Genomic DNA, 21,523 nt, shown 5'->3' on the forward strand with positions numbered 1-21,523 from the left:
AGGCTACCATCATGCTGTCCCTGTCACTCCTGTACCGGATGCAGACTGGCTTTCAGCAGTCAATGCTACTGGTCAGTTGAGACTTCTTTTTTTACCTTTGCCTGTGAGTCAGGTATGAGCCTGTTGATTTTCAGTTCAGATTTTTCACCCACCATTTAGAACAGCAACTTGGGAGATGGTGGTGTTTTCTCCCAGGGCCCAGCAGATGGGTTGTTCCAAGAACTGGATGGTAGATGATCTTAGTAAGAAATAAAACATTGGAAGGTGAAACCACACTTTACCTTGATTATTTATTTAGGTTTGAAGCGGCGTCCTTTGCAAAAAGCTTGCACACTTTCAGCGAGTACCGTTTGCATGAGCTTGCATCTCCAGACTGAATTTGGGCTGTTCATTTTGCCAGAACTTTATTCTGGGTGGGGTCTTTGGAGGGGATTTTTTCAGGCACAGAGGAGAGGTAGATGAGCAATAGCTTTGCCAGTGCAGATGAGGCCAGTGTGCTGCATATTTGATGTTAGAAGATCTCCCTTTAACCTGTAATGTGACCGCTGAGCATATTCATTGGCAGCCTTCTGAGTCATCCCAGTGGCCCAGCGAGGGAGGCAGCAGCTCTGGAAGTTCAAAAGCAGAGACCATTCCCAGCTAGGCTACCCGAGATCCTCTCCAAGGGAAATCACAGGCAACACATGCCTTCTACTAGTGCAATGCTACTTGCTAGAGGTGGGATCTTGGCTCCTGATAAAACCCAAAGATTTTTGGAGCAGATATTCTCTGCGAGCTGCCTGGAGGCTTTGCAGCATCATTATGTGGCTGGGGAATGCGCCAGTCATAATTCTGCCATCACACAGTGCCTGGAGAGGGATGGTGCTCCAGGAAGGGAAACGTGACTGGAGGGAAACCAGAGGACGAAAAATCTGCTGCTTTGGGAGAGAGAAACGTTGCAGCCCAACGTTGCTTGAGTTTGTTCAGATCAGGAAGTGGAATCCAGTCCCACCTCCCAGCCTGCCCCAAAATTGCCAGACCCTGTTCCTTGGGGGGCTTTTAAGGCACCTCCCAGCCCTGAGACAGTGCCATCACCACAGTAACATTCAGGGTGGGGGGTTGTTATTACTAATGTGGAAAGACACAAGGTGGGAGAGGGCATCTCCCAGTAAAAGTTCGCTTCAGGGCAACTGTTGCTGCTTCAAGTGGGTTAGCCTGCAGGTGTTTTATGTGCTGCAGATGTTGGGAGGACATCATTTTAAATCTCTTAATTTTTAGCAAAATTGCAAGTAGCTCAGAAAGCAAAACGCCTAGTAGGGACAAACATGGGGTTTGCTACTTAAATTGTAGCAGATGGAGTTCGGTTTTAGTGTAGCAAGCTTTTAAACTTTTCTGGTATATCTCCCTCTGCTTTTTCTTTCTTTCCCCCTCACTGCATCATACGGTTTGTGCGTGAGCCCTTTCATTTGTCTGCATGCAACCTCCCTCCTTCCCAACGCAACGCTTTTGCCTTGTTATTCCAAGAAGACCATTTATTATCATTCGCCACATACAGCAATGGTCAACACTGAAAAATGCACAGGGGAGGTTTTCCAACTCTCCCTTCAGTTTCCTTGCTGGCATCAGAAGCGGGGCCTCGTCAACACTGCTTCAAAAATTGTCAGGTGATCCTTTACAAGCAGCAAGCGATGCAGAACCTTTGCATGTTGTTTTTGTTTTTAAAAAAATACATGCACATTTCTATCTCCATCTCAAACAGCCCATGCAGCAGAGATGCTCCCATCAGACTCCTCCCCCTGCTCCAGTTTGGTCCATAACTGAATCTGCAAAGGGATATCCTCTCTGCCTTTGCTTCAACTCCCAGTCCCCTACCCCACATATTCCTAGCCTTGAAATATCCTGACGCTGCAACACAGTCACATGTCCTTGGCTTGCACACTCTGTAGAACGTTGCATTCCATTGCCCTTTTGTCTGGAGACTGGAACAAAAAAAACCAAAACAAAATACCAGGCTTGCAGCAGCTGCCACCGCCTCTCCTCTCTAAGGTCTGCAAGCCATGGCCGCTCAGCCTTTAGATGCAGCCTCTATCCCACCACCACTTGGGGGTATAGACCCCCACCTGCAAGCTGAGGGAGGAGGCAGGAGCTGCTGCTTTGTCCCAGCAACTTGTGGTGCTGCTCATTTTAAGTTCTCTACCTTGCCCACTGCCTCCTGATGGCTCGCTCTTCCTAGGTCTGCATTCATGGCCACGGTAAGTGACTAGTCCCTGTTGGGTGGGGGCGTGTCTGTGTAATGCAAACTGTGGTTAGGAGGAAGCTGCTCTGGGGAGCAGATGGCAGCAACGGGCCCTGGCTGGAAATCTTCCAAGCTGGGCAGGGTTGCTGGTAAAGGCAAGAGGACCTCTTGCGGTCGGGACTCTCGCTGCCAGGGCTTCAATCTTGCAGAGAAGGCTTCGCACGCCCAATCACCTTTCGCAGGACTGCGGGGGGAAGTCATGGGACTTGCTTCCAGGCGTCGCCCCTTCCTCTTCCTCCGTCTGGCTGGCCTCTGCTCCGCTGGAGAGTTCGGCCTCACAGTCGAGGACCTCGTAAATGGTGGGCAGCGTGGTGTGCTGGCCCAGGCGCTTCCGCAAGCCCACGAGCAGCGGCTGGGGCATGGATGAGATATCCACGTTGTTGCCGAGGTCGATCCACGCCAAGGAAGGGAACTTGCTCGCCTCCTTCATGGCGTCGGTGAGGTCCTTCACAGTGGCGCGGGTCAGGCGGTTCCCATTGAGGGAGAGGTGAGTGAGGTTGGGCAGTGGCCACAGGAAAGGCAACAATAGGTGCATCATTTCGTCCGTCAGGTCGGTGAAGCTCAGGTCCACAGTGCTCAAGTCCTCGCCTTTGTTTTGCAGGTAGTAAGCCAGGCGGTGGATGTCTCTCATGGAAAGGGGGATCCCTGACAGATCCATCGTGTCCGGGCTCAGCTTCTTTTGCAAACTGTTTTTCAGACTAAAAGAGAGAGAAAGAAAAAGACAGTTTTTTAGGAGGAGGCGAGCTTCAAAACAGAGTCTAAAGCAGCGGTTCTCAACCTGTGGGTCCCCAGATGTTGTTGGACTACAACTCCCATTGTCCCTGAGCTCTGGCCTTGCTAGCTAGACATGATGGGAATTGTAGTTCAACAACATCTGGGGACCCACAGGTTGAGAAAAGCTGGTCTAAAGACAATCACCTAATGGCAAATAGAAGGGGAAGAAATGGAGGCAGTGAGAGATTTTACTTTCTTGGGCTCCATGATCACTGCAGATGGTGACAGCAGCCACGAAATTAAAAGATGCCTGCTTCTTGGGAGAAAAGCAATGACAAACCTAGACAGCATCTTAAAAAGCAGAGGCATCACCTTGCCAACAAAGGTCCGTATAGTTAAAGCTATGGTTTTGCCAGTAGTGATTTATGGAAGTGAGAGCTGGACTATAAAGAAGGCTGATCGCTGAAGAATTGATGCTTTTGAATTATGGTGCTGGAGGAGACTCTTGAGAGTCCCATGGACTGCAAGAAGATCAAACCTATCCATTATTAAGGAAATCAGCCCTGAGTGCTCACTGGAAGGACAGATCCTGAAGCTGAGGCTCCAAGACTTTGGCCACCTCACGAGAAGGGAAGACTCCCTGGAAAAGACCCTGATGTTGGGAAAGATGGAGGACACAAGGAGAAGGGGACGACAGAGGACGAGATGGTTGGACAGTGTTCTCAAAGCTACCAGCATGAGTTTGACCAAACTGCGGGAGGCAGTGAGGACAGGAGTGCCTGGCGTGCTCTGGTCCAGGGGGTCACGAAGAGTCGGACACGACTAAACAACTAAACAACAAATACCTTCAAAACATGGGTTGGTCATGCAGTGCCTGACAAGTCTGGTCCTTAAGGGGACACTCCTTCCATGAGCAAACTTAGGGGATATTTGCAGACCAGGAATTCATGAGGGGTGAGGGACGCGGGTGGCGCTGTGGGTAAAAGCCTCAGCACCTAGGGCTTGCCGATCGAAAGGTCGGCGGTTCAAATCCCCACGGCGGGGTGCGCTCCCGCTGCTCGGTCCCAGCGCCTGCCAACCTAGCAGTTTGAAAGCACCCCCGGATGCAAGTAGATAAATAGGGACCGCTTACTGGCGGGAAGGTAAACAGCGTTTCCGTGTGCTGCGCTGGCTCGCCAGAGCAGCGATGTCATGCTGGCCACGTGACCCGGGAAGTGTCTCCGGACAGCGCTGGCCCCCGGCCTCTTGAGTGAGATGGGCGCACAACCCCAGAGTCTGTCAAGACTGGCCCGTATGGGCAGGGGTACCTTTACCTTTACCTTTAATTCATGAGGGATGGGAGTTCATGGGGTCATAGCTAAGTGGTGAGGCATCTGCTTGGCCTACAGAAGGTCCCAGGTTTAATCCCCAGAAGCATCTTCAGGAAGAGATTCCTTGCCTGAAATCTGCACCCAGACTCCCCACCCCCGGCTCTGGCCCAATCCTCATCCCTCACCTGGCCTGGGACCTCCGCCGGGGCAGGCCTTGCCGGTGCCACTTGGAATGAGGAGTCAAGTGGTAAATCAGCTGCCGGCAGATCCGGTCTGAGGACTTCCAGGGGTCGTATTCCTGAAAGCAGAAGACCTGAAGTCATTGGCAGGGACTCAGGCACTGGTCTCCTCCGTTTGTGCAGTGCCCACCCCCTCCTGCGCTGCAGCTCTAGAGTTTCCTGCAGACCAATGCAGATCCATTTCACGCAAAACATCCTGTCCTGGTGCTCAGGCGTCAGCAGAGCCAGCTCAAAGGGGAAGAGCCTGGCGGAATAAGACCGCTGTGAGATAATAAACAGCAAAAGCAGCCGTGTTGTTATTCTGCAAACCAGACCTCCAAAAGCCGCAGCTGGGCACTTTCTTTCCAAAAGTCCCAGAATTGTGGCAAGCTTTGCGTCCCTTCGCTCAATCCTTATTAAGACTGGGTTTTGGAGTCTTTTCATGGGCCTACATGGCTTCCTCGGCTTTTCATGTCCCTGGAAGAATACCGGATCTGGCCGTCCAGGGTAGACTCTGCAACCGCAGCTCACCATGTGAGGGCTGCTCTGAAGAGAGGAGAGCTGGAGCCCAGAGGAATTTTACGGATGCTGGTTTACCTCATCTTACCAGAGATGCTGGACCATCAGCCAGGCCAGAGAGGCTCACCTGGTGACATCCTTATGTGTATTTAGGCGCCAAGCAAAAACATCCCTTTTTACCCAGACCTTTGGCCAATAAACAATCTATGGCCTTATAAAATTGTGGCAAGCTGCTATTATGGTTTTTCTTCCCATGGTTGTTTTATTTTGTTATTATTATTAACGCTATGTAAATTATGTTTTAAATGTTGTACACCATGCTGGGATGTTCAGATAAAGGATGTAATAATAATACAGTGGTACCTCGGGTTAAGAACTTAATTTGTTCTGGAGGTCTATTCTTAATCTGAAACTGTTCTTAACCGGAGGTACCACTTTAGCTAATGAGGCCTCCTGCTGCTGCCGCACGATTTCTGTTCTCATCCTGAAGCAAAGTTCTTAACCCGAGGTACTATTTCTGGGTTAGTGGCGTCTGTAACCTGAAGCGTCTGTAACCCGAGGTACCACTGTAATAATAGTAGTAGTAATAATAATAATAATAATAATAATAATAATAATAATAATAATATCATGCCCATCTAGCTGGGTTGCTCCAACCACTCTGGACAGCTTCCAACACACATAAAAACATAATGAAACATCAAACATTAAAAACTTCCCGATAAATAAATAAATAAATAAATAAATAAATAAATAAAGGCACAAATCTGCAAAGGCCCTCAAGTGATGTTGAGGCAGAATAATCTCTGAGGCTGGCTCGCCTTTTCCTCTCCTGTTCCCCCACCCCCATGACAACAGCTTCTCCCTGCACAAGCCTAGCTCAGCTGCATCAGATGTGGCCCTGTTTGCTCTGAAAAGGCAAGAGAGTGGCTGCCTGCAACTTCAGAGTGCATACACTTTTTTTGTTTTTTGCAGGGGTGTGTTCTTGTTTTGCTGGCGTGATGTTCGTTCTTCTGCATTTTTGGGCATTCCAAAACCTCACCACCACCCTGCACTCAACACATTACATCCTGAGCTGATGCAAATACCCAGAGGAGACTCTCTGCCATGATAGCTTTTTTTTTTAAAGCCTCCAAGTTCAGGAGCAGTCTACCTCTGAGTAAGTAAAGGTAAAGGGACCCCTGACCATTAGGTCCAGTCGTGGCCAACTCTGGGGTTGTGGCGCTCATCTTGCTTTATTGGCCAAGGGAGCCGGCCTACAGCTTCTGGGTCATGTGGCCAGGATGACTAAGCCGCATCTGGCGAACCAGAGCAGCACACTGGAGCGGTACCTATTTATCTACTTGCATTTTGACGTGCTTTCGAACTGCTAGGTTGGCAGGAGCAGGGACCGAGCAACATCGCAGGGATTCGAACCGCCGACCTTCTGATTGGCAAGTCCTAGGCTCTGTGGTTTAACCCACAGTGCCACCCACATCCCTCCTCTGAGTACCAACTACAATAAGGACAGATCAGGAGGGGAGGGGCTACCAACATCTCCAAAGATACCTGGACAGCCACAGAATGATGGGCGGAGGCGGCCCCATTATGGGGCTTGAGCCAAAGAGCCATGGCATAGCATGTGGCTGCAGATACAGAGGCATCACGCCGCTTGTGAGTGAGGGAGCTCCTTGTGAGTAAGCAACCCAGAAACACCTTTATCACCAGCAGCTGTGGCCTATATAAAGCCTCCCTCTTCTTCCTCCCAGTTGCTGGAAACAACATGGGTCTTTGGCTCCTCGCTTCTTCCTTGCCTGAGCTTCTATGATATCAACCTCGGATGGCAGCCTGTCCTTGTTTGATTCCCTGCATTTGACCTTGGCTGGTTTAGACTGCGCTGCCCCGGAAACCCTGCCGACATCTGTGAGTGCTTTGGGGAGAGGCTTGTAGGATGGATGGCAGTTAACAGATTGAGGTTGAATCCTGACAAGACAGAAGTACTGTTTTGGGGGGACAGGGGGCGGGCGGGTGTGAGGGATTCCCTGGTCCTGAATGGGGTAACTGTGCCCCTGAAGGACCAGGTGCGCAGCCTGGAAGTCATTTTGGACTCACAGCTGTCCATGGAGGCACAGGTTAATTCTGTGTCCAGGGCAGCTGTCTACCAGCTCCACCTAGTACGCAGGCTAAGACCCTACCTGCCCGCAGACTGTCTCGCCAGAGTGGTGCATGCTCTAGTTATCTCCCGCTTGGACTACTGCAATGCACTCTACGTGGGGCTACCTTTGAAGGTGACCCGGAAACTGCAATTAATCCAGAATGCGGCAGCTAGACTGGTGACTGGGAATGGTCGCTGGGACCACATAACACCAGTTCGGAGAGATCTGCACTGACTCCCAGTATGTTTCCAAGCACAATTCAAAGTGTTGGTGCTGACCTTTAAAGCCCTAAACGGCCTTGGCCCAGTATACCTAAAGGAGTGTCTCCACCCCCATCGTTCAGCCCGGACACTGGGGTCTAGCTCCGAGGGCCTTCTGGCAGTTCCCTCATTGCGAGAAGTGAGGTTACAGGGAACCAGACAGAGGGCCTTCTCGGTAGTGGCGCCTGCCCCGTGGAACGCCCTCCCTTCAGATGTGAAGGAAATAAGCAGCTATCATTATTTTTAAAAGACATCTGAAGGCAGCCCTGTTCGGGGAAGTTTTTAATATTTAACGCTGTACTGTTTTTAACACTTGATTGGGAGCCGCCCAGAGTGGCTGGGGAAACTCAGCCAGATGGGCGGGGTATAAATAAATTATTGTTGTTGTTGTTGTTGTTGTTGTTGTTGTTGTTGTTGTTGTTGTTGCTGTTGTTGTATTTCCTGAGAGAGGGACCCTAGGAGAAGAAACTTCCAGGCACCTACTGCCCAACTAGCAAAACATGCACACCCCATAATGGGCTCACCTTTTTGGGGCACTGAAGGTCTCGGGCAAGGCTCATCAGAAGATCGTGGGAGATAGGATCCACAAGGTTGAGGAAGGCTGCGTTCTTGTAGAGAACTTCACTGAGGAATGTCCCTTCTAGACCAAGGTCCTGCAGGGGAAAGCCAGAAGATGGAATTGAGGGATCAGAATCTGGGCAAGGTTGTGGAGGGGGGTGAGATGCTGCAGCAGGGGGGGGGCTTCTATAGAGGAGAAGAGCAGAATCACAGCCTCCTTGGCTAAATACTCTGCTCCTTTCTCAAGGAAGGGTTTCCTGGCAAAATCAGTCCCTGACGGAGCACTTGAAGGATAGCTGGCGACTTCCCTTAAAAATAAACATGGGGACCCAAGACCAACAACTGAGACAGACAACCATCCATTAAAGAGGAATTTCCATATGAGGTGGGAATCAATTGGATGCTGAAAGGCAGGATAAAGCTCAAGCGCTGCAATGGGAAAGGAGCCTTAAGCCACCAAGTCAGGTGGGAGAAGGAAGCCCTCCATCTTTTGGTAGAACAACTCCCAGGTACCCAAACTCAGGGCATTTGCACCCCCACATTTTAGCCAGGATTGCTCACCCAAAGGTGCATGCAGAACCCAGCTGGAGCTACATCTCAGCCTGTCCTCCCCCCCCCCAAAAAAAAATGCTGGACGGACCTCTAAATTTGGACTAGTCTGACCCTTATGTTCCCCCACCCCTTTATGCTTTTGATCTATGGGCTACTTTTAAAACGAGGCTGCATTTTAAATTGCATTTTAACCTGTATTTTAATTTGGTTTTTTCCCCCTATTATGTTTTTACTGTAATTTTACTGGTGTTAGCAGCCCTGAGCCTGGCTCTGGCTGGGGAGGGCAGGGTATAAATTATTATTATTATTATTATTATTATTATTATTATTATTATTATTAACCTGCCTGCCCACTACTGATTGGCTGGCAGCCGGACGGGCCCCTAAACCTCCATCCAGAGGAATCCCCCCCCCAAAAAAACCCCTCCCCCAAATGCTTCTCTTTCAAACAGCAGGGAAGTCCACCAAACCTGGAAGGATCCCTCCCTCACATGTAAGAGGGGTGGGGAAAAGAGGGAAAAAATTCAGGCGAAAGATAAAGGATTCACAATTGAAGCATTGCCTTGATTTTACCACGAATAGGATAAAATTGTTGGCTATTTTACTTTTTTTATTCCTTTGCAAAGAGTTAAGCTGACATGTATGAAAGACTTACAGCTCCGCCTCTGCCTTTTTTTTTTTTTTTAAGGGATGATGGGTTCTTTCTTTCCCCTTGTCCTGTGTTTATGTTGCACAAGCTACTTGGGTTTACTTTGGAAGAAAGACATAAATCCATCCTTCATAGGCTAATGATAATTATCATCAGTAATAATTGACTTCTCTGGTCAAAGGAGTGCTGGGTTCAGGGCAAAGGGGTTCTGAGGGTGTTGCTGCAAATTGAGCTTGAGGTACTTGAAGTTTCTTCTGTTAAATATATGACCTTTCTCTTGTTATTTCCATGAGGTACAACAAGATGCTCTCGCTAGGTTTGCAAAGCGGACTTAACGGTCAGGGGTCCCTTTACCTGTAGAGCATTGGAGTTGGAGGAGGCAAGGAAGCCCAGATGAATTTGGGGTGGGGTGGGGGCTTCCTTCCAAGTATATAACTGGAACTGCAGTCTTGATCAACTACAATGATTTGCATATATTTAATGAAGTAATGGTGCTTTCATTTTTAAAAGATTGTATATTTTATTGTTTGCTGGCCAGGGGTTTATTGGGAAGAGGAGGAGGGAATATATCGTATTTTTCCGTGTATAAGACTAGGTTTTTCCCCTAAAAAATAATGTCAAAAATTAGGGGGCATCTTATACATAGGGCCCATCTCCCCCATTTTCTTAAATCTGAGTCCCCCAAAATAGGGGGTGTCTTATACATGGGGGCATCTTATAGACGGAAGAATACGGTAAACTTAATACTGATGAGGATTATGACGATAGTATGGGCAATTCCCTATTTACGTGTGTTCGAAGTACACACAACCATGCGAGCATGCAACTGAGAACCGAGCAGTGGCACGGAAAGGAGAAAAAACGGCCCTAAAAAGCACAAAAATGGCATGAAAATAGTGTCTAGCAATCCCACGAGCCTTTGCATTGACCTTTGAGGCCTGTGCAGAGTTGGAGTTTGAGCAAGGAGATTTGGAGGGAGCGATTTCGGTTGTGTTTTTTTAGGGTTTCCAGAGAGGGTGTTGCAGACTTTTTTAACAGTGTTCCCAATATATGCATTTTCCCTTAAACACGCGGTGCCTCGGAATGTAACCCTGTGTAAATGGAGAGAGGAGTGCGAAAATACCAAGCATCCTCTTAGGATCTCTTGCTCTCCTCAAATGAAGCGCTTTCTTGCAACTCACCGTGGGTATCGGATCTAAAACACTTATTCCCCAAAACCTGGTGCCTTCCAGGACTTTTGGAGTACAACTCATTCAGGGCCCAACCAGAACTACTCTGAGATTGCTGCTTGGTTATTTCCCACTTTTAAAAAATCTGTTTTATTTCAAAACGTCCTTAGTTTCAGCCGAGAGCGTACATCTTCCTGCAGCGCCAGCCAGCTATGAAAGAATCATCAAGGGGCGGGCGGGGCTCGGAGATGACTCGCGGCAGCGACGTTACACCGCCCGGAATCCCCGACGGCGTCGCGCACCCTCCTCGCCTCCCGCCACCGAGGACCCTCGGGCGACCTCGGAGGCCGCGGCAAGGGCAGGAGGCACCTCGGGCAACTTGCGCCTGCGCCGATGCCCGCTGGGCAAGGCTTCTGCCCCGCGCCGGGCACCAGCTCGGGGGCTCGGACGCGCCGTCGGATCCTGGCCAGGGGACACCCGGCGGGGCGTCGCGTCCCTGCGGGGCTCGCCTGGCCCCAAGCCCGGCACGCCCCCTTGCCAGCCACGCCCTGAGCAGGGAACAAAGCCTTGCACGTCGGTGCGGCCGCCGCCCAGCCCCAAGTCCGTCGAGCTCCCCCGGTCCGGCCCGGTGCCCCTCGAGCAGCCGTCTGCCGGCAAGTCTCGCGGCTTGAAAAGAGCAAAGGGCGGCCCCGGGGGCTCCGTCGAGGACGCGGTCCCGTCCCGCCGTGTTTACCTTGCGGAGAAGGCTGAGGGCGCGCGTCGCCTGGTCGCGGCGGCGCTGGCGGAGGGCCGCCTGGATGTCGCGGATCCAGCCCACCCGGCGCACGTAGGGGGGCGCCGGGCTGCTCTTCCGCAGCACCCCCGGCAGCTTCTCGGAGCTCAGCAGCCGCGAGGCCAGCGGGAAGCCCGGGCGGCGCCGCGGCGGGAGCGGGGGCTCCTTCGGGCCCCGGCAGCCCTGCTTCTTCTTCTTCTTGGGCCGGGGCGGCTCCCCTGCAGCAGCAGCCGCCTCTTCCTCCAGGCTGCTCTGCCGCCCCAGCCGCGAGCCCATCGCCGGCCGGGGCTCGGCTCTGCGGGCAGGGCCTGGCCGAGCGGAGTCCCGGCGTGATCGAGGGGTGCCTGCTGGTTTTGGGGGGGGGGTCTCTTTACATTCCGGCTGCTGATGCCGGCGCCGCAGTGCCGGGCGGGCGGGCGGCGGCGTCTCTCCAGCCCGGCGCGGTCTCTCTGGAGCTCCGGCGCGCTCCCGCCCCGCCCGCGAGATGCGGCTCTCTTTCGGCGGCACGTGCGCGCGGCGGGGAGGGAGCCCAGCCTAAGTGGCGTCCGGCGAGCGGGGGGAGCCTCTGTTCGGGGCACCCCCTTCCTTCCTTCCCTCCCCGTCGGGCTCCGGGCGTTTGCTATCTTCCCGGTCCCCCTGCTTGTTCCGTCGGGACTTTGCCGTCCGCTTCTGCCTAGTCTTTTGGAACCCCCTTCTGAGGGGGGGGGGGGGGGAAACATTCCTTTTCCCACCGCCGTTTCTCGGTCTGCTTCTCCAGCGCATATAACGCGCCCTCCCACCCGCCTGAAACCTTGCCAGGCCCCGATCCCAAGGCGATCATCATCGCCCCTTCCTTTTTTTCCATGCCTGATTTGGGAACTTTTCACGTAGCAAAACAACAACAACAACACTGTGTGATGATGGATTTTTTTTGGAGCTAACCGACCTAACCGGAAGAGTCTGCGACCAGAAGGAGGACGAGTACCAGGAAGAATGGACAAAATTTAACGATTACTTAGCTAAATCTGTTAAGTTAAACGAATTGGAAATAGCTTGCAGGCGACAGATTGGCTTAGGAATTTATATAAGTGATGTTTAACATGTACAATCTCGAGTTGAAAAGATATAAGGATGTTAATGGACTAAGTTAAGTTTATAAGAATTATGATTTCATAGAATCATAGAGTTGGAATAGACCACAAGGGCCATCGAGTCCAACCCCCTGCCAAAGCCGTTATAAGGATATGCATGGAAATTCAACCAAGGGGAAGCGAGGAAGTCACTTAACAATGTCAATAAGTGTAATTTTAATAAGGATATGATTTATGTTTGTTTGTGTGTGTGTTTTGTTTGTGTATAATTCTGTGAAACTTAATAAAAAAAAATGAAAAACAGCAACAACACTGTGTTAAAGCGGAAGTCAACGCACCGTTTCCCACCTGATCCTGGAGGGCTTCCAGAAGGGGGATTGATGTTGTCAACAGTTGCAAACATATCGCAAACAAGCCTGCTGTTGTTTTCAATATTGGGTCCTCTCGCTTCCCCAGAGTAAAGTAAAGGGGCAGGGAAATGGGGCTGGCCTCTTGATACCAACATGTGAACTCTGCAAAAGAGGTGTGAGCACTCAGACCCTGATAAATACTTGGGAAGCAACGATATTTTGCACTTCCTTCTTTCTTACAGAATTGTAGAGTTGGAAGGGGTCCCACCGGTCATCTAGACCAACCCCCTTGCAAGGCAGGAATCACAACTAAATATACCCTGGCGGATGGCCATCCCATCTCTGCTTAACAGGACATCCAATGAAGGAGAGAGTCAGTCCACTACATTCTGAGGTAGTCTGTTCCTCGGTTAAACAGATCTTACTGTCAGAAAGTTCCTCCTAACGTTTTAGTTGGAATCTCCTTTCGTGTAACTTGATTCTGTCGGTTTTGGTCCTACCCTCCGGAGCAGTAGGAAACAAGTTTGCTCCATCTTCCATGTGACAGCCCTTTGGATATTAACATCAAAAGAGCCTTCTGGATGAGGCCAAAAGGTTCCCTATATAGTTCAGCATCCTGCACTCTCCCTTCCAGTGGTTTCCAAGAAATAGTATTCCGAAAAATTGCTACCTCTAGCTCCCTCGTAGTATTGAAATGCATTTGCCGTTTTTTTAATACCCATTCAGCCAGTTTGGAGAGATGCTTTTCCGGGGATCTTCGCGTCTTTTCTCTTTTCGCCACCCTGAACGTTTGGGCTTCGTTTGCAAACTTGCCCAGCTCATTCCGAACTCCAGGACACTTCTGAACAAGTTAGCATGCACCAGGTCTGCTCCCAACGCAGTTTTGTGGGGGACCATTGCTTCTCAAATCTCTCTATTTTGACAATGGTCCAGCTTTCATTGAGACACGGGTGGCGCTGTGGGTTAAACCACAGAGCCTAGGACTTGCCGATCAGAAGGTCGGCAGTTTGCATCCCCATGACGGGGTGAGCTCCCGTTGCTCGGTCCCTGTTCCTGCCAACCTAGCAAGTGCAAGTAGATAAATAGGTACCACTCCGGCGGGAAGGTAAACGGTGTTTCTGTGCGCTGCTCTGGTTCGCCAGAAGTGGCTTAGTCATGCTAGCCACATTACCCGGAAGCTGTACACCGACTCCCTCGGCCAATAAAGTGAGATGAGCGCCGCAACCCCAGAGTCGGCTACGACTGGACCTAACGGTCAGGGGTCCCTTTACCTTACCAGCTTTCATTTGCTGCCTAGGGTGCTCTGAGCCCCTCCTCCCAACAACAGTTTTTAGCTTTGAGGCTTCAAAGAAGAAGAAAAGAGCTGGCGGGGAGCAGTCTAAGAAAGCTGAGCTGCCTGCTAAGGCTAAGCACACACTCTGCTTCTGAGCCCTCTAATTGCACCAAGCCCTGGAGGCCAGAGGGTGTCTCCACATGCTCAAGAAACCTGCGCTGGCTTTGGTTTCCTTCCTGACTGACTGCTTCTCCCCTGCAGCGGAGTCAGGGCTGCAGTTCTGCTATTGTTGTGTAGGAGGATCTAGCCAGAGACGCTTACTTCTCCTGTTAGTGGTGCTAGTCCACATGGAACTTGCCTGTGATGCTATTAAGAAGCACCTTCAAGGGTTCTGCTGCTGCAAATGCCTTCAATTCAGGCCACACCCTGTAGGTTTTGAATCAACCTCCAGTTGCAAAGAGTCATGAGGCAAAAGAGCTCCAGTTTTTTTGCTCGGCTGCTGTCTGGCACTACCGGAAGGTGCAGAGGTGTCACCTGTTCTGCAAAAGCAGATCACGAAGTCGTATTGCCAGTGAGAGGGCTGTGGCGGCAGAGGAGGGCTGAGGCGATGGCGCCAGGGCCGTTGGAAGCAGCAATGCTCCTGTATATCAGCTTCAGGAAACTGCAGGAAGGCAGAGGGCTGTTGGGCGTGAATCCTGCCTGAAGCTTTCCCTGCCTGATGTCCCCCTTTTTGGGCCTGATCTGGTTTCAGGCTATTCTGTTTTTAGTCAGGTGTGGGTGGGTGGAAAAACACCTTCATATGCCGTGAAAGAGCCGAAGTGTGTCATTCAGGGGGCCGCGTCAGTGATGGGTTGTGGTGGTGGTCAATTTGGAGGGCCATAGGAACCAACTCCAAGAAGAAGAAGAAGGAGGAGGAGGAGGAGGAGGAGGAGTTTGGAATTGATATCCCGCTTTATCACTACCCGAAGGAGTCTCAAAGTGGCTAACATTCTCCGTTCCCTTCCTTCCCCACAGCAAACACTCTGTGAGGTGAGTGGGGCTGAGAGACTTCAGAGAAGTGTGACTAGCCCAAGGTCACCCAGCAGCTGCATGTGGAAGAGCGGAGACGCAAACCCGGTTCCCCAGATTACGAGACTACCGCTTCACCAGATTACAAGTCTACCGGTTCACCAGATTACAAGTCTACACTGGCCACTGCCCCAATAAAATATTTGAGGAGAAAGGGGTGGGGTAGGGGGGAAATACCATAGAAAATGGCGTGGGAAGTCAATAGAACAAAGAAAAAAATTACGATGTATTGGAATTTTATGTGAAATTTGGAAATTGACAGGAACTTGCCCCGTGGTTTACTTTTGAAAGAAAAGATGGGGCATTAAGACAGAAAATAAGAACTGGTTGATACTTATCCTCTGATCTGAATAAATGCATAAGCATTAAAGCAATGGTAAAGGGCATCACCCAGCTCTCAATTGCAGCGCTCTGAGACCTTTCGATGAAGGGTGGTACAGTGGTACATCGGGTTAAGAACATAATTCGTTCTGGAGGTCTGTTCTTAACCTGAAACTGTTCTTAACCTGAGGTACCACTTTAGCTAATGGGGCCTCCTGCTGCTGCCACGCCGCCAGAGCACGATTTCTGTTCTCATCCTAGAATCATAGAATCATAGAGTTGGAAGAGACCACAAGGGCCATCGAGTCCAACCCCCTGCCAAGCAGGAAAAGCAATGTTCTTAACCTGAAGCACTATTTTTGGGTTAGCGGAGTCAGTAACCTGAAGCATCTGTAACCTGTAGCATCTGTAACCTGAGGTACCACTGTATATAAATAAAAAATAAATAATAACAGTGGCCAGCCAGGCTGCAGGGGAAAGGGGTCTGTGAAGCTGGGAAGGGGTGTGTGTGTTTTTCCACTAACCTACTTTTGAGTTTTAAGTTGCCTTTAGTTTTTGCTCCTTGGTTTTTTCCTCTTGGGAGAAAGAAAGGGGTGGGGTCTGAACATAATTGGTGAAACTGGTTCATGGTGCAAGCTGCCCATCCTTCATCCCTGGCACGTGGGCGGCCCTGCCCTTGAAAGCATTTCTTGCAGCCCCCTCTGCGTCCTTGAAGGAGTGCTCATCAAGAGGCACTTTGAGGAAAAGGAACCGGACATCTCATCCTAATAACAGGATGCCATGCAAACAGCCAGCTGGTGAGTCTTGGCTGTCCAAGTGTCGGCCTTGCCTTAGAGGCGAATGCCAGCTCCGGCAAGCTCCACAGTGTCTTCACATTCTGTCCTAGTACCAGCTTCAGAGGAATGTTGCATCCCCTCCGTAATGATAACGTTGCGCTGGCATGACTGTAATTAGTGGTTGAGAAAAACACTAATAAGTCACTTAATTGGCTCTTCCTACAGAAGAGGCTTCCTGAAAAGGAAAACTGTAATTAATGCTCCCCACTGGAGCAAAAGCCAGAAGTGGGATGCATTTCTGGGACACGTGAGATGAAGGCATTTACACACACGACACGGAATTGACGCCGGTTTGTTCAAAGAGCTTGACACTGAAGCTTGACATCCTGGTTCACATCTCAGGAAGTTTTGTGTTGAGGATGCCTTGCAGAGCAAGCAAACTGTACCAACGTGTCTGGAGACCAAAGTTTCATGGACACATTCATTGCTTCTGACAAAGAATTTGGATGTCGTCTGACATTCTTAAGGTGGAGACCACCACAAATGGGAGCAACTTAAGCTGGTGAGCAGGTGAGTCACAGACACATTGCATTTTTATCATGTTGGTCGCCAGATTATTATTATTTGTCTAACCACCTTGTTTCGATGCAGGTGGAGCTTAGATGGTGATTCATGCTTTCGTTGTTTTTTCTTCCCACCACATAGACAGCTGCATCATTTTAAAGGTGTTTCAGCCTGGGCAGCTTTCTTCCCAGCACTTTAGAAAGTTTCCCCATTTCCTTGCCTAGTCCAGAGTTTCTCTTCCCACACATTCTTGAGGACTGGGGAACCGCGACAGGCAGGCAGGCAGACAGACAGGTCTATCCCCACTCACCCAGCAAATGAAATGGGAGATGCCTTTTAGCCCTGTGCTTGTTTGCTGTTTTTCAGAGAGTGGTTGCTTTCCAAAGTACGGTAAAGGTAAAGGGACCCCTGACCATTAGGTCCAGTCATAGCCGACTCTGGGGTTGCGGCGCTCATCTCGCTTTACTGGCCGAGGGAGCCGGCGTACAGCTTCCGGGTTATGTGGCCAGCATGACTAAGCTGCTTCTGGCAAACCAGAGTAGCGCACGGAAACGCCGTTTACCTTCCCACCAGAGTGGTACCTATTTATCTACTTGCACTTTGACGTGCTTTTGAACTGCTAGGTTGGCAGGAGCAGGGACTGAGCAATGGGAGCTCACCCCGTCTTGGGGATTCGAACTGCCAGCCTTCTGATCAGCAAGTCCTAGGCTCTGTGGTTTAACCCAGAGCGCCACCCACGTCCCTACTCTTCCCAAAGTAGCTCACATCAATTAAAAGAGGAGAGAGAGAATTGCAAACCAAAGAAAGCCACAAGGCGTTGGGTGGGGGGAGGGCAGGGCAGAGGGGTGGGGTTTTAAGGAGAAGGGAGGAGGAGATCATGTCTTCAAGGCCAGACCAGAAGTGGTGAGCAGGTGATTTTTAACCAGTGAAAGCCAGGCTGATTGTGCCTTGCTGGAATTCTTGGCTGAACAAGGGCTGGTGGTGTGGGTCGATGGAGGGGGTAGGCAGCCCCCCCACTTGCTCCTGCATTCCCTAGGACAGCTGGCTGTTGGAGTCGGCCTTCTTTCTGGTGGGACAGCGGAGGAGAGGGAGGAGGGAAGAGAAGCTCCTCCTCCAGCCAGGCTGGACTTCCCCTTCTGCCATGTTGGTTGGCAGGAAGGCAAGTGTAATCTACACATGCCTGTGGCCAGTCAGTGGCAGGTACCCTTCAGCTCTGCCATCATGAAACCCTCTGGCCACTGGCATGTGGCATTTGACAGCAATGAGTCAGTACCAGGGATGGACTTTGGTAATCGTTGGCAGTCTGGAACCATGAGCGAGCCCCAAATTTGGCGCCCCAAATGAATCTTCTCAGTTATGGATCTTCTCAATTCTGTGCCCCCTTGGCTCAGCGCCCCATGCAGGGGAACTGCCCTAAATCCGACACTGGATAGCACTCTGGGTAGGGCACTCTGCACGCTACTGGGAGCACTCTCGCCTCACAGCAGTTCCCTTTCTTAAAGATGTGAAATCAGAGACTTAAGTTTAGAAGTCTTCGCCAGTCCCCATCTCCAACGCAGATTTTGGCTGCCAAATGTTGGCTGGCTTAGCTCAAACACTAGCCTGACTCTTGCTTGGGCGCTCTCTCCAAAATGGAGTAGCCAACGTCAATATATTAAGGATTTTAAAGGTGGGGGAAGTTTTCAACAGAAGAGTTTCATGTTCTCCCCCGCCCACCGATTTTATTTTTCATTGTGTTGATAAAACCACACTATGTTGATTCGGATCCCATGGTGACAAAAAAGAAGAGTGGTATAAAATGTTGCTGGGGAGAATGAAACAATAGCCTGTTAATCAGATCAAAAAGCCAAGAAGCTGCCATTGCCCAAATACACTTAGGCGTCTCCTGCAAAGGCTAGCGGAAAGAGATGGTGCTTTGCTTGCCCTTTAAAAGACAAAAGGGACACCCAAGCCAGCAGAATTCAGGGGCCACAGTGGAGAGGGCCGCATCCTGGCTCACTGCACAATGAGCCATGCCCATTTACAGGACCATCACAAGGGTTCCCGTCAGCAGTTCTCAAGACTCTGGGCTGTCGTCATAAAAACAAAACTACAAGCAATTATGTTTTGACATCTGTTGAAAACCTGTTTATTCAACCCACCACTTGCTGATTTTTAACACCTACCTTTAAGTGATAATGATTTTTTTATTGAAATGTTTCCTGCTATGGATTGCTGTGCTTATGGCTTTAATTTATTCTTTTAGCTCTTCTTGGTGGGCTGGAACAGGACATGCTCATAACTGGTGGATGCACATTGCTCAAATGCAGGTGGGAAGATGAGAGATCAAAGTCAAGTTATCCAGTGGGAAGTGGGCTATCAGTCTTTCAGACTGTGCCTTGTGACTCCTTCAGAAGGATGACTCTGCTGCTCAACAGCATCACCTTGAACCTGCCCCATCCCCAGTAGCAACATGTGGGCAGCCCAGGGTAAATCCTTAGGCTTTGGTGGGGGGGCTGCTTTGTCCAGCAACGGAGCCCCTGAGCCCTGGTCAGCCTTGAAGGAAGCTCATGCAGAGCACATGGTAGTACAGTGGTACCTCGGGTTACATACACATCAGGTTACATACACTTCAGGTTACAGACTCTGCTAACCCAGAAATAGTACCTTGGGTTAAGAACTTTGCTTCAGGATGAGAACAGAAATCTTGCTCCGGCGGCAGCAGGAGGCCCCATTAGCTAAAGTGGTGCTTCAGGTTAAGAACAGTTTCAGGTTAAGAACGGACCTCCGGAACGAATTGAGTACTTAACCCGAGGTACCACTGTAATCCAATCTCAAGGGTGATCCGATGTGTGAGTCATTTGTTGTGGCAAATGTGTATCCGTGTCCTGGAATGGCCGGAGCAACCATCTAGCAACAGTGGCCTCTTGGGCCATCAGTAACAACAGTTCAAGAATGGTCCTTGGATGTTTGTGGGTTAGGGTTAGGCCTCCTCCAGAATAATCTGCCTAATTCCTCGGGCTATGAACCACCCGCCCACAGAACCTCAAGCTCGCCAGGGTTCAGACTTGGCTTATTAACTTCCAGGATGTGCACATCCAGCCCTGAGTCGGACGCCGCAGAGAAACAGAGCTTGGGATCCTCTGTGTTGTGTTGCCACTGTGCTCCGAAATCCCTTCAGGGCTGCCCCCAAACGGCTTCGCACAGTTGTCAAACAGCACCAGGGAGAAGATGGCACAAGCCGCAGCAGGTCAAGTTACCTCTGCCCGACGCCACTCTCTGAAACTGGCCCTGCAGACAGGAGGGGAACCACTTAAACATGGCGCCTCCCACTCCCAGCCTTCGAAGATGGACTGGGGAGACGCTTTCAGCCGATACGTTTTCTGCAAAGGATTGCTGTGCTTCATTTGCTATTTCCGTTTGTTTGTTTTAAAAAGAAAATGGTGGATGTTGGCGCCACCGTCTCAAGCGGGCTTGTGTTCTGCTGAAGGGAAGGGCCTCCCCATCCCCCATTCCTGTGACCTTTGATTCTGCTCTGGGAGGAATCAGTCACCCATCAACTGGCCTGGTGAGCTTTCTATTAAACTCCGGTTCCCTTTGGTGGTTTCTGTATTTTGGTCTTTTGAAAGCAATGTGTCTGGGTACCCAATGGGCAGATCGTTTCTCCCCATCGCATTTTACACCATCATCTGATTAGAAACCTGTCAGGAGAAGGAGCAAGGAGGGGAAATGGACTCCTCACCCTGGTAGGGAGGTCCCTATATTCCAGCACACAGCCAGAGGTTTTAAAACAGATCCTTCTCAGCATGGCCCCAATGGGAACATCAGGAGAACCATATTGTAGCAGAAGAAGCAAGTTAAGGGGGACGAGACCCTTTGGAGTTCAGCTGTCCTGATTGGCCAACTCTTCTGCTTCTGGGGCAGAATAGGTGAAAAGAAAAAGCTAAAATCAACTTTAAAAACAAAACAGAACAAAACTTCCAGAAAACGTTAGAAGAGTCTGAAAGATCACTACTCTTGCATTGTTGTTCTTCTATCTTTTAAAATTAGCCCTACAGATTTCTTACAAGAAATAATAATAATGTAGCCCCAAGGCAACTTACAAAGTTCAGAAGGTTACCAAAGCACATAAAACACAAACCGTAGCAACAGTATAAACAAATGTAAGATTAAAAAATATATCATAAGCCCCTAAAAGAAAAAGATGGCCATCGGTCATGGATGCTTTAGTTGAGATTCCTCCATTGGAGGGGGTTGGACTAGATGACCCCACGGGGTCCCTTCCGACTCTACAATACTATGATTCTATGACATCACTCTATAAAAACCCACCATAAAACCTATTTGGCCTTCTCAGCCCAAACAGAAGAGAGCTGGCCAGTAAGCCACCATCAAATGCCTGGAAATGAAGGTGGGCATTAGCCTGGCACCCCAAAGATGGTCCTTCGGGTGACCTTCGTGCTTCCCTGGCCTGCTAACTGTTGGGGCAGATTCTCTTGGTGCATCTTGCTTCCTGGCACACCTGCTTCCCCTCCTCCTCCTGCACTTTCCTAAACACGTAAGCAGACCAGGTGTTCTGGCAACCTGGGCACTTTAGAAATGGAACAGGAGAGACATTTAATTCCATTTGCAGTGCGCCTAATTAACACAAACAGAAACAGAACCAGCCTTTAAAATTTGCACTTCTCTGAATTTTGTAGTGTAGGTCTCCATCCCAGTTTAATAATAATAATAATAATAATAATAATAATAATAATAATAATAATAATTTATTATTTATACCCTGCCCATCTGGCTGGGTTTCCCCAGCCACTCTGGGTGGCTTCCAATAGAACGCTAAAATACAATAACCTATTAAACATTAAAAGTTTCCCTAAAGAGGCTGCCTTCAGATGTTTTCTAAAAGTTTGGTAGTTATTTTTCTCTTTGACATCTGGTGGGAGGGCGTTCCACAGGGCGGGTGCCACTACCGAGAAGGCCCTCTGCCTGGG

At 50.1% G+C, this 21,523-nt stretch overlaps 2 protein-coding genes across 2 annotated transcripts in view; one reads left to right on the forward strand and one right to left on the reverse strand.

Moving 5' to 3' along the window:
* Positions 1-39: 39 nt before the first annotated feature.
* LRRC75B (leucine rich repeat containing 75B) lies at positions 40-11,679 on the reverse strand. The gene is made up of 4 exons (XM_028711150.2): positions 11,093-11,679; positions 7,956-8,084; positions 4,485-4,597; positions 40-2,973 (listed from the first exon to the last, which is right to left on the reverse strand). The coding sequence occupies exons 1-4, from the start codon at positions 11,405-11,407 to the stop codon at positions 2,445-2,447; spliced, it is 1,086 nt and encodes a 361-aa protein (XP_028566983.2). The 5' UTR covers positions 11,408-11,679; the 3' UTR covers positions 40-2,444.
* An 8,338-nt stretch (positions 11,680-20,017) lies between these two features.
* GGT1 (gamma-glutamyltransferase 1) overlaps positions 20,018-21,523 on the forward strand; it is a 30,121-nt gene continuing 28,615 nt past the window's right edge. Inside the window, exon 1 of the mRNA XM_028710514.2 lies at positions 20,018-20,100. The gene's annotated coding sequence lies outside the window, so the exon portion shown is untranslated. The remainder of the gene's footprint in view (positions 20,101-21,523) is intronic.

The sequence above is a fragment of the Podarcis muralis genome, chromosome 16, assembly GCF_964188315.1.
Source record: "Podarcis muralis chromosome 16, rPodMur119.hap1.1, whole genome shotgun sequence".
NCBI lineage: Eukaryota > Metazoa > Chordata > Lepidosauria > Squamata > Lacertidae > Podarcis > Podarcis muralis.

Bases quoted from the DNA above. Each gene is read 5' to 3' on its own strand.
- LRRC75B (XM_028711150.2), bottom strand. From the start codon at position 11,407: ATGGGCTCGCGGCTGGGGCGGCAGAGCAGCCTGGAGGAAGAGGCGGCT. The intron at 4,598-7,955 runs GTGAGCCCATTA...TTCTGCTTTCAG, and splicing joins ACCTTCAGTGCCCCAAAAAG to GAATACGACCCCTGGAAGTC. The intron at 2,974-4,484 runs GTGAGGGATGAG...TCTCTCTTTTAG, and splicing joins CGGCGGAGGTCCCAGGCCAG to TCTGAAAAACAGTTTGCAAA.